The sequence below is a fragment of the Mus musculus genome, chromosome 10 (assembly GCF_000001635.26).
Source record: "Mus musculus strain C57BL/6J chromosome 10, GRCm38.p6 C57BL/6J".
NCBI lineage: Eukaryota > Metazoa > Chordata > Mammalia > Rodentia > Muridae > Mus > Mus musculus.
Window position 1 is genome coordinate 40,247,339 of NC_000076.6, and position 11,825 is coordinate 40,259,163.

General features: G+C 45.9%; 1 protein-coding gene and 1 non-coding gene across 5 annotated transcripts; one reads left to right on the forward strand and one right to left on the reverse strand.

Annotated features, from left to right (window-relative positions):
* Positions 1–362: 362 nt before the first annotated feature.
* Positions 363–10,374, reverse strand: Gtf3c6 (general transcription factor IIIC, polypeptide 6, alpha). 4 transcript variants are annotated; one of them, NM_026113.5, is made up of 6 exons: positions 10,241–10,374; positions 9,875–9,955; positions 7,063–7,126; positions 6,926–6,970; positions 3,818–3,931; positions 363–2,493 (listed from the first exon to the last, which is right to left on the reverse strand). In NM_026113.5, the coding sequence occupies exons 1-6, from the start codon at positions 10,319–10,321 to the stop codon at positions 2,195–2,197; spliced, it is 684 nt and encodes a 227-aa protein (NP_080389.2). In that variant the 5' UTR covers positions 10,322–10,374; the 3' UTR covers positions 363–2,194. The 4 variants fall into 4 exon arrangements, with proteins under 4 accessions (NP_080389.2, NP_001346420.1, NP_001346421.1 ...); NM_001359491.1 differs by having other exon boundaries at positions 10,238–10,374; NM_001359492.1 differs by having other exon boundaries at positions 10,228–10,374.
* A 755-nt stretch (positions 10,375–11,129) lies between these two features.
* Rnu3a (U3A small nuclear RNA) lies at positions 11,130–11,341 on the forward strand. The gene has a single exon (NR_002842.2). It is a non-coding gene; the product is annotated as a U3A small nuclear RNA (small nuclear RNA).
* The last annotated feature ends 484 nt before the right edge of the window (positions 11,342–11,825 follow it).

An 11,825-nucleotide genomic window follows, 5' to 3' on the forward strand; every position in this document is an offset into this window, starting at 1 on the left:
TTCTACATGAAAGATACACGAAGAATACTGCTCATCGTGACTTTCTCTCAAGTCTCAGTCATATAACTTGCATATAGTTATATAAAATACACCTGGTAATGTGTACAATTCATTGGTTTGGGTGCCTTCACAAAGCCACTGAAGCCAGCACAGCCGTGAAGGCAGTAACACCAGCATTGGGGGAGGAGAGGGCAGAATTGAAAATTAAAAATTCAACCTCCACTCCACAATGAGGTGCACGCGCACACACACACACATCAAAGAACTCAGCATTGGGCTGCAGTCCTGGCATCTCAGTACTTTAGAAAGGAAGGCTGGAAGATCAGGCTGTGTAGGGATTTAGATGCAACCATCAACTATTATCTCATGCAATATACTTTTATTACTTCAAAGAGCTCACATACCCATCCACGAGTGGCACGGTGTTGCCTGGAATTGCCTAGTCTGCTGTACATAGTATGAATTGAATCTCATAGTGTGCAGTCTTGGGTCTGACTTTATTAAATTTTGAGTTTTGTTTTGAGACAGGGTTTCTCTACATCACTTTCTCTGGCCTGTAACTTGCTATATAGATCACCGGGATCTTGAATTCTGTGTTGTTTCTGCCACTTGAGTGACAAAAATTACAGTCATTTGCCACCACAAGTGACCTAATTTACCATTGCAAGGTCTGTGCATTTGTGTGCTCTGTTTTGGGGTGAGGATCTTGAAATGCAGCCAGTGCTGGCATAGAGCTGTTGACCGTGCTGGTGTAGAACCTGAGATGCTGCCTTTCCCTATGGACCACTGGAACTAAATGCATAGCCTACCAAGATTAAAGGCATGTCCTGCCATTCCAGGAAATCCATCTTTTTGCATATTGGGATGGATAATGGCAAGTTAGGAAGGTGGCTTCTAAATAGCTTTAAAGGCCTGGCTGGAGCTACCTGGGCAGTCTCAGTGGTATAGCACTTAACTATATACACCGTCCTAGGCACAAACTCCTGTCCAAGTCTGACCGGACTATTTAAGACACTGTCTCAAAATAAATAAGCAATAAATCCATCTGGTAAACAAACTCCTTTTCCCAAGTTCTATGAGCTGTGCTAGCAAGCAATTGAAGGTGAGAAAAGCATTGTGGGAACATTCAGTTTGTAGGCAAGTCAGAGGCGGTGGGTAACTTGGGGAACTACTTGAGATTAGCATGTAGACTAGAGATGGCACGATGGTATGGGGCTGTGGATCTGACACTAAGTCCAGGTTGACTAAGGATCAGAACTTCAGAACTGGATTAGGTTAGATGACATTGAATATGTATCCTCTAGGAACTCATCTGTGATTTAAACAAAACAAACAAAAAAACCACAAAACCCAGATATATAATATCTGTTGTACAAAAAAAAAGTCATCTGACTTATTGCATTCTTCACAGGATGACTTTAAAACACAAGAACACTTGCTGCGGTCAGAAGGCTAGAGAATTTAAGGCTAGTCTGGGTTACATATAAAAACTCTGTCTCAGGAAAAAAGGAGGGTGAGTATGGGGCAGAAGACAAGAGTGGTGATGGCCCAGCAGTTAGGAGGACTCACTGCTCTTAGGAAGGACAGGACTGCAATCCCAGCACCACATGGCTCATGGCCATCTCTATCTCCAGTTCTAAGAGGCCCAAAGTCTCTTCAGACCTCCTTGAAACTCTTGGCTCTCTTGAAACTCATTTTGTAGACTGGCTGCCCTTGAACTGAGAAATGTGCCTGCTTCTGCTTCCGGAGTGCTGGGATCAAAGGTGTGTGCCACCAACTGCCCCACATAAGTATTTTTAGGAGGGGTGTGTGTGGAGAGGGCTGTGAGGCGGCCCAACAGGTAAAGTGTTCGCTGCACAAGGCTGATGACCTGAGTTTAATTCCCACAAAGGTAGAAGGAGAGAACCTGGGGCTCACAGAGGCCAGAAGCAGGCATCAGATCTCTGGAAACTGAAGTCTCAGATGGCTCCAAACTGCCACGTATACACTAGAAATCGAATCCAGGTCCTCTGGAAGAGCATTTTAACTATGATGCTCTCTCTCATGTTCTAAAAGCTGAATTCCTGTGTGGTCCTACGTGACTCTGGTATACTAAGTCCTGACGTACCTGGAAACGCATACTGTCAAAATAACACGGGATGGTGAGCCACACACAGCTAAGCAGTAATTGCATACAAGACCACTTCTTTCAAGTTCACGACTGGTTGTTTTGAGAAACATTTCCATCTTGAGTTCCCATGAAAACAGAACTTTCCATCTCAGAAGGGGTCTCCCCTGAAGGAGCAGGGTCCTCCACTTCCGAGTGCTCCACCTTCTCCTGCTCCTGTGTCTGCTCCGCACTGCCTTTCATCTGACTCTCTTGGTCTTCCAGCTCCACAGGTTTATCAGAGGCCGGCCCTGCAGCCTCATCTTCATGTTCATGGAGAAAGCTGCAAATCATGTTGGGTCTATAGGAGAAATCATTATCCTTCATTTGCAGCCACTCTACGCCATCTAGTGGGGTCGGGGATAAACAGGACAAAAAGAAGGAAACAGAAGGAGAAAGCTCAGTCAGGACATTTTCTCTTGAACTAACAACAAATGTGGTGCAGATGAGAGCCTACACCGCCAGTGGGGATGTGAATTGTACAACCACTCAGACGTCAGCGTGAAGGTGCCCTATGAAAAAGGGTAGCACTGTCCGAGCCAGCTGTACTAATCCTGGGCACACGGAGGGAAGACCCTACAGTCAGTGCAGCAGAGACACTTGCACCTCTATGCCCACGGCTGCACTCTGCACAACAGCCAAGACACAGAACCATCCTAAAGATTAGTCGACAGATAGATAAACAAATGTAGGGAGATATAGCTTTGCACACCTCAAGTTCCTTCCAAAGGAAGGACCAAACATCTTTAATGTTTTTGTTTGTTTCTTTTTCAAAATTGGGTTCCTCTGTATAGCCCTGGCTGACCTGGAACTCACAGGCTGGCTTCAAACTCACAGATCCACCTGTGTCTGCCTCCCCAGTACTGGGATTGTAGGCCCAGACCACTGCAAGTCATCACCCCAACAGCTAGAAAAAGTATCTCTAAAGTGTGAGTGAGTGCCTGCCTGTAGGCACAGCTAGGGCAGTGGAGGTGGTAAGAAGGTCAGAAATTCACCCAGCCTGGGTGCTAAGAGCTCCTGTCAAAACCCAAAAGTGCTCCCGATACAATGCACAATGTAAGTTTCTTAGCTATAAGTAAGAATTACATTGACACATGTAGGAAAACAGACACAACCAGAACTCACTATGTGGTGAGAAAGACACATCCTACATGCTTTCTTTAATATGTGTATGTAGGATATGAGAGTAGGAAGGGGAATCCGTGGCACAAAAGCAAAAGGAAGCTGGGCGTGGTGGCACATGCCTTTAATCCCAGCATTGGGAGGCAGAGGCAGACAGATTTCTGAGTTCGAGGCCAACCTGGTCTACAGGGTGAGTTCCAGGACAGCCAGGGCTACACAGAGAAACCCTGTCTCGAAAACCACCCTCTTCCTCCCCCCCAAAAAAGCAAAAGGAAGACAAAGAGAGCCTAAGCTGGGAAAAAGGCACAGCAACACATCCGGCGTGGTGCTCATGTCAATGTGTCATAGCTCACTCTGGCCTTGAACTCATGATCTTCAGCTGCCTTCCCCAACTGCCCAAATCACTGGGATTTCAAGCATGTGCTATCACATCCCTCTAGTACTAGGCACCGATCCCAGGGCCCCACACATGCTAGGCAAGTGCTCTTGACCACTTATCTACACTCACAGCCCAAGAGTGCCCCTCTCCAGAGAAGGAAGTGAACGAACCTATGTTTTCTTCTCCTTCCTTCTTTTCTGTCAGAAGCGTCCTTGTCATGCTCAGCTTCTTCATCGTGTGGCACTTGTACTTCAGCACCGTCTTATCAGTCCCCTCTGGATCCACTAGGACATGAAATGATCTTATTATACCGCTTCATGCCATCAGATGTTGAGGGAGTTAGTCTCAACTACTTCCTATGGGAACAGCACAGGAAGTTCCCACTGCAATTGATCACTCCTGTCCCACGTGCAAAGAAATGACAGATAACACTGACATTTGAAGGCACAATAGGTCTCACACACAAAAAACTCTAAGGACAGAGACACGTAAACACAGAGACTAACGCAACAAGGTAGGGTTCCTAACATGGGAAATGGGGCTTAGGAGTTGGCCCGCAGAGCACTGTGTCTACAGTCCTATCGCCCAAATGAAGGATCAGAATCAAATGTCCTTCTTGAAGCTCAATGCTTGAGTGGGGATGTTCTCAATTAGGTAAACCTGAGGGGAAAAAGAAAACTGCTAAATATTGGTCCAAGAACAACTTTTAACTAAAAGACCGTGGGCCCAGACGGGTTAGGGACTAAGACTCTGGACCAACGACGGGAAACACCAGAAACTTCCACACCCCCGCTCGGCCAAGTGTTGGCTCCTACTACACATCGAGCGAAGTTAGTTGAAGATGACACACTCCACTTTGACTCTCCTCCTCCCTCTTGAGTTGGGTAATTGTGGCTGGGGCCTCACACGTGTGCTAAGGGAATGTTCTAGAGGGGAGCTGAACCCCGGCCTCTTCTTAAATCTATTCCTTTCCCCAGCTCATCAATCTAGTCTAGATATAAAGTTTGGAGACATCATTGCCTATACACACGAAGATACACATAAAGAATGCACGGCAGCATTTTCATAGTGAATTCAGTACAGTGAAGACCATTTAAGACAGGAATGGTTGTGCAATGAAGCACTCAGAGTTGAGACAGGAGGATCACAAGTCTGAAGTCAGCCAGGGAGAGGGCATGCACAGCTCCTTTGCTATGTTTGATCCCCAACATCACCAAGAGGAAATGAATGTGAGCCCTGAAGCCAGGCTAAACCCAAGCACTGACCGTGCCACTCACTCCCCTGTGAATCTCAAAGTGTTATTGGCCCCCGGGGTTCAGTTTTTCCAAGTATGAATGAACATGAAAATGGTACCTATCCTGGCCTTGGGAGGCTATGACTGTACTAGAACTGCACATTTATGTGCAGCCTGGGATACATGGTCAATGCTAGTTCACACCGTGCTGAGGCTGCTTCCAAAAACAAAAAGTATCTTGCTCAGTGAACTGTGGTAGGGACTGAATTCATATGTCTAGGCAAGAATCTACCACAAAGCTAAACCCCAGCCTCAAGTCTGAAAAAAAAATATGTCACATAAAATTAGGTATAAGAAGGTAAAACATCAAATCCAATACAGTGGTTACTTGTGAAGACAGAAAACGGGAGTAAGCTTGGAACTGAGCACGCAGGGCTTCGCTGCTATGGTGAGGATCTCTCTGAGATATGGGAGCTTGAACTCAGATTCCCCATGCTGCACAGCACTCTACCATTAAGCTGGGCAGAGTCTCAGCAGTAGCTCAGTCAGGCCTGGAACTCACAATCCTCCCAAATAGCTGAGACCCTAAGTCCGTGCCACCAGACCCAGCCCTGTAGCACTAAACTTATCCCAGGTCAATGACAAGACAGGGGGAGTTGACACAATTAGACAATGGGTACAGGATACTTGGTTTGTTTCTTTTAATTTTTTAAAAAAATATTTATTAATTTATTATATGTTAGTATACTGTAGGGGTCTTCAGACACTCCAGAAGAGGGAGTCAGATTTCATTACGGATGGTTGTGAGCCACCATGTGGTTACTGGGATTTGAACTCAGGACCTTTAGAAGAGCAGTCAGTCCTCTTAACCTCTAAACCATCTCTCCAGCCCCCTAATTCTATTTTTTTTAATGAGTGCTCTGCTGCATATACATCCCCAGGCCAGAAGAGGGCATTGGATCCCATTACAGATGGTTGTAAACCACCATGCTGTTGCTGGGAATTGAACTCGGGACCTCTGGAAGAGAAGTCAGTGCTCTTAATCGCTGAGCCACATCTCTCCAGCCCCTAGTTTGATGTTTTGTTTTGTAATTACATTTATTTATGTGTTTGTATGTGTATAGGAGTGCCACAGCACATGTGTAGAGGTTGTAAGAGTCCTTCCACTGTGCAGGCCCCAGGGATTGAACTCCTGTTGTCAGGCTTGGCACCAAGCAGCTTTCCCACTGAGCAGCAGCCCAAGGTGTTTATTTATTTTCGCTATTAGGGTTTTGAGACAGGGTCTCACCATAATGCTGGCTGGCCTGGAAACCACTATGTAGACCAGGCTTGGCCTCAAATCCACCAGCCCTACCTTTCAAATGCTGAGATTAAAGGTATGTCCTACCATGCCCAGTCTAAGCTATTTAATTTTAATATTACACATTTTAAAAGAATTTTTCATTAATGTGTATGCCTGTCTGTATGTGAGAATGTGCCCTCTGATGCCAGATCCTCTGGAGACAGTGTCACAGGCAACTGTGAGTCACCCAACATGGGGACTGGGAACTGAACTCTGGTTCTCTGGGAAAAAAACAGCCATGTTCCCTAACTACTGAGCCATCTCTTCAGTCCCCAGTATTTACTATATACATTGTATATCTGAAGCTAGGCATAGTGGTGTATGGCTATAATCCCAGCACTATGGAGGCATGAGGATTGTGAGTTCAGAGCTAGCCTGAGCTACAGCTTGAGCTGATAATGAACCACAAGAACACAAAATAAAGAACAAAAGGCAAAACAAGCAGTATGTCTGGAATAATCTGTAGAAAAAGGTCGTCTTGGGCTGGTGAGATGGCTCAGTGGGTAAGAGCACCCGACTGCTCTTCCGAAGGTCTGGAGTTCAAATCCCAGCAACCACATGGTGGCTCACAACCATCCGTAACAAGACCTGACTCCCTCTTCTGGAGTGTCTGAAGACAGCTACAGTGTACTTACATATAATAAATAAATAAATCTTTAAAAAAAGAAAAAAAAAAAAAAGAAAAGAAAAAGGTCGTCTTACCTCGTTCAACACCTTCTTCAAATATAACACAGGTACCAAGCGTATCTGCGGGGAAACATGAATCAAGTCAGGAAAGGCTGCAGTACATCTCTGAGAACCGTGTGAAAAAGAGGCTTTTGTGTCGGGTACCGCCATACCTTCATACTCCCCAGCAAACACATAGCTGTCCACTTGCATGATGGGCCTCTCCGTGTCAATTCCCTATAACAGATTAAAAGACAAAATCCACCATCATTTAAAAAATGCCCTTGGGGGGTTAGAGACATGGCTCAGTGGTTAAGAGCACTGACAGCTCTTCCAGAGGAACTGAGTTCAATTCCAGCAACCACATGGTAGCTCACAACCATCTGTAATGAGATTGGATGCCTTTTTCTGGTGTGTCTGAAGACAGCAGCAGTGTACTCATACACATAAAATAAATTTAAAAATCTTTTAGGGCTGGTGAGATGGCTCAGCAGGTAAGAACACCCGACTGCTCTTCCGAAGGTCCGGAGTTCAAATCCCAGCAACCACATGGTGGCTCACAACCATCTGTAACGAGATCTGACTCCCTCTTCTGGAGTGTCTGAAGACAGCTACAGTGTACTTACATATAATAAATAATAAATAAATCTTTAAAAAAAATATTAAAAAAAAATCTTTTAAAAATGCCCTTGGCATGGTGGCGCATGCCTTTAATCCCAGCACTCGGGAAGCAGAAGCAGGCAGATTTGTGAGTTTGAGGCCAGCCTGGTCTACACAGTGAGTTCCAGGACAGCCAGGGATACACAGAGAAACCCTGTCTCGAAAACAACAACAACAACAACAAAAGCCCTTGGAACTGGGCAGTGAAGGACATATCTTTAATCCCAGCACTTGGGAGGCAGAGGCAGGCAGCTCTCTGTGAGTTCAAGGCCAGCCTGGTCTACAGAGCTAGCTCTAGAACAGCCAGGGCTACACAGAGAAACTCTGTCTCAAAAAACAAAAACAAAACAAAATAGAAAATGCCCTTGTGAGGTCATCCTGGTCTACATAGTGAGTTATAGGACAGCCAGGGAAACACAGAGAAACCCTGTCTTGGAAAACCCAATTAAAAAAAAAAAAGAAAGAAAGAAAAAAAGAAAGAAAGAAAGGAAGGAAGGAAGAGAGAGAGACAGACAGACACCCGGCGTGGTAGTGCACGCTTTGATCCCAGCACTCGGGAGGCAGAGGCAGGTGGATTTCTGAGTTCGAGGCCAGCCTGGTCTACAAAGTGAGTTCCAAGACAGCCAGGGCTATACAGAGAAACTCGGTGTCAAAAAAAACAAACAAAAAAAAAAAATGCACCTTGGACTAGGTGTGATGGGCCATGCCTTTCACACTTGGAAGGCAAAGAGGCAGACCATCCGTGAGTCTGACACAAGGCTGGCCTCAGCTCACTGAGATATGCCTGTTTGCACTTCCTATGCATTGGGTGGGATTAAGAGTATGTCCATGCTGGAGAGATGGCTCAGTGGTTAGGAGCACTGACTGCTCTTCCAAAGGTCCTGAGTTCAAATCCCAGAAACCACAAGGTGGCTCACAACCACCCATAATGAAATCTGACACCCTCTTCTGGTGTGTTTGAAGACAGCTACGGTGTACTTATTTATAATAATAAATCTTTAGGCCAGAGCAAGCAGGGTTGACCAGAGTGAGCAGAGGTCCTAAATTCAATTCCCAACAACCACATGAAGGCTCACAACCATCTGTACAACTACAGTATACTCATATACATAAAATAAATAAATAAATCTTTAAAAAAAATGTCCACCATGCCTGAGTGGACTTTCTGTTGTCGTTTTGAGACGGGGTCTCTCTGTGGGTCTGTCTGTCTGTCTTAGAACTTGCTATGTACACCACACTACTCATCTCTGATTGGCATGTTGGGGTAAGTGGCAGAAATTAACCTGTTTAAATATTTGAAGCCAAGGATTTTGCCCAAAAATTTTGATAACAGCTTTATCCCCCATCCCTACCCCCATCCCCCAAAGACAGGGTTTCTCTGTGTAACAGCCCTGACTGTCCTGGGACTCACTCTGCAGACCAAGCAGGCCTCAAACTTAAGAGATCCGTTTGCCTCTGCCTCATGAGTGCTGGGATTAAAGGTATGTATCATCATCAGGCAATAACGTAATATTTTAAACTGTGTCTTCTCCAGGCATTTTGAAGACAGGGCTTTCTGTAGATCAAGGTGGCCTAGAACTTACTATATCATTAAGGATGACAATGAGCCAGGCGGTGGTGGCGCACGCCTTTAATCCCAGCACTTGGGAGGCAGAGGTAGGCAGATTTCTGAGTTCGAGGCCAGCCTGGTCTACAAAGTGAGTTCCAGGGCATTCCGGGGAGTTGGGGGGTAGGATGACAATGAACTTCGGATCCGCCTGCCTTGGGCTCTCCAGTGCCGGCATTACAGGTGTGCACCAGGACAGCCTGCTCTCATGCTATTTTTTCCTAATTGGCTTGTGAGGAGTGAGCCAAAGACACACCAAAGGCATGGTGAAGCAGGTGACATGGGTACTTGGTGACCGGCCGGGCAACACTGCATACATATCCACACTTAGACCAGAGTCTGCGTCCAGACTAGTACACTCAACTGTGGTACTATTGGAGGATAGAACTGAGGCCACGCCCACTACAAGGAAGGCAGGCACTGCTTAACAGCATGGATTAGGCTTTGTCCTGAAAGTCCCCCAGAAGTTTCATACAAGGTGTTTTGCTCTTTCTCTCCAGCCACACATTCAGACAGTGAAGAAGAAGCAGTCAGGCATTTTCTCTGCTCCCATAGAATCCCTCCCTTGTAACCTACTCTTCTGGTATGAGCCTGGAGCGTTTGATCACTGCTTTGTAAGGTGGGATGAACGTCTCTCTCTTTGTGGACAAGCATATCACCTTTTAGTCTTGTTTTAACTTTAAGAAAATCTACAACATTCCCCGAATTCTAAGACTCACCAAAATCTTGCATTTATTTTCACATTTGGAGAGAAAGTCTGAATCAATGATTCCTGACAATTCTACCAGAACAAACTGCTCCTGGTGGAAGAAAGCAAAGTTAATAAGGTAGACAAGGGGCAGTAAATAAGAAATGCCCCAAATTTCTCTGTGAAAACTCGATCCAGTTTCTGGTGGAAACCGATTCTTTCTAGAATGGGTAAACCAGAACTGAAGCTAGCCCTCCACGGCTTCTCGGGCTTCGGAAAGCCAGCGAGCTGTCTACCGGCCTCCCTCCCTCCGTCCGCATCCCAGACTCCCTTCCCCACCCAGGGGTGGCTCAACCAAGACCGCCCGCGCCGCAGGCCTCTGACCCTCGCTTACAACCTCCTCTAGCTCCTCTTCCTCCTCCTCCAAGTCCTCCCAAATGGGATCCACTGCCGCCGCCATAGCGTTCGGAGACGCCATCACTGGCCACGCCCCCTGTGGATGCCATTTTGGATACGGGCAGCGGCGTCCGGCTTCCGGCCAGAAAGCAAGATGGCGACGCCAGGCTTCCGTAAGTGGGTCCCACGTGGAGACTCGACACGCTCCGAGCTTCGGGAATTTAGGGTATTTAGCCCCACTTTGAAGAACGTGGCTCATAGAGCTCAGGCTACACTGAACTCAGTAAGTAGCTGAGGATGAGCGTAATCAACTGCCTCCACTATAAAACAAAACCTCACGTTTATTGTCTGCCGAAGGAGACTAGAGGATCAATGGTGGCCTCCACTTTTCATCCCAACATCTAAGGACGCGGGAGGGAGAGGATTAATGCAAATTCTAGGCCAGAGTGGCTACTTAGTTAACACAAACCCAGCAGTGACGCTACTGGGACAGGGTGGAATTCAGACCGCAGAGGACACAAATCAACACCCATCTTAAGTAAAACGCAGCCTGAGGAGCCGCACCCACCCTTTAAAACTGGTCCGGAAGTGATTTTCTTAGGATGACTGAAGACACTGGCGTGTGATTGGCTATTATCCTCAATATGTTAATTATGAACTTGATTCTGAGTTAGTTTACAAGTCATAAGTATTCAGAATGAGTTTTTGTTTTTGTTTTTTTTTTTTGCAAAATAATATACGAACACAGCTTCGAAAGTGCATGTGTATGGTATTCCTTAGGAGAATATTACGGGGTTTTCGCGGGGGGGGGGGGGCGGGTGGGGAATGTCACCATTAGTTAAAAATGTGCTGTCAGAGGTGGCCTCGCGGCGGCTGGCAACGCTAAACTAAGACTATACTTTCAGGGATCATTTCTATAGTTTGTTACTAGAGAAGTTTCTCTGACTGTGTAGAGCACCCGAAACCACGAGGAGGAGACAGAGTGTCCTTTCCTGAGCGTGAAGCCGGCTTTTAGTGCTGCATTTTGCAACTGCTATCTGCCATTGATGATCGTTCTCAACTCTCTTGAGGGTTGAGAGGGAGAGGACACAGTCTGAGTGGTTTCTTTTATATTTAGTTGAAAGTTAGAGTAGATGCTTTGGTCCTGAGCTACTAAATGGATATCTTTCCTCTTGTATTTTACATGGCTTATACTGTGTAGCCCGGTCATTCCTCTCTGTATGGTCCCAGACGACCTCCAACTCAAGTTCTGCTTTCTGCCTGCCTCAGCCTCCTAAGTGCTGGGGTTTAGGGTGTTCACTACAGCCTGGCTGACCTGCCTTTCTTGTTCTTAGTATGAATGTAGTTATAATGTTCACGAGACCATTAACTGCAAGAAAAATTTTAAGTGCTTATGAACAACAAAACAGGAAAGAATTTTGTCCTATTAGTAGTTGTGTGTGAAGTAAACTTAGGTCTTCTGCAAGCATGACTGAAGCTCCTTGCAGAGGAAAAAAAAATCTATGAGGAAGGCTATTAACCTGAACTAGTAAATAAAGAATATTAAATGTGATAGTGGTCGCAATATTAAGACACTGCCACTAGGA

Excerpts from the sequence above, each read along its gene's own strand:
- Gtf3c6 (NM_001359491.1), bottom strand. The coding sequence starts at position 10,321 with ATGGCGTCTCCGAACGCTATGGCGGCGGCAGTGGATCCCATTTGGGAG. Across the intron at positions 9,956-10,237 it reads AAGAGGAGCTAGAGGAGGTT|GAGCAGTTTGTTCTGGTAGA; the intron begins GTAAGCGAGGGT and ends TTCTTCCACCAG. Across the intron at positions 6,971-7,062 it reads GTTTGCTGGGGAGTATGAAG|ATACGCTTGGTACCTGTGTT; the intron begins GTATGGCGGTAC and ends GTTTCCCCGCAG.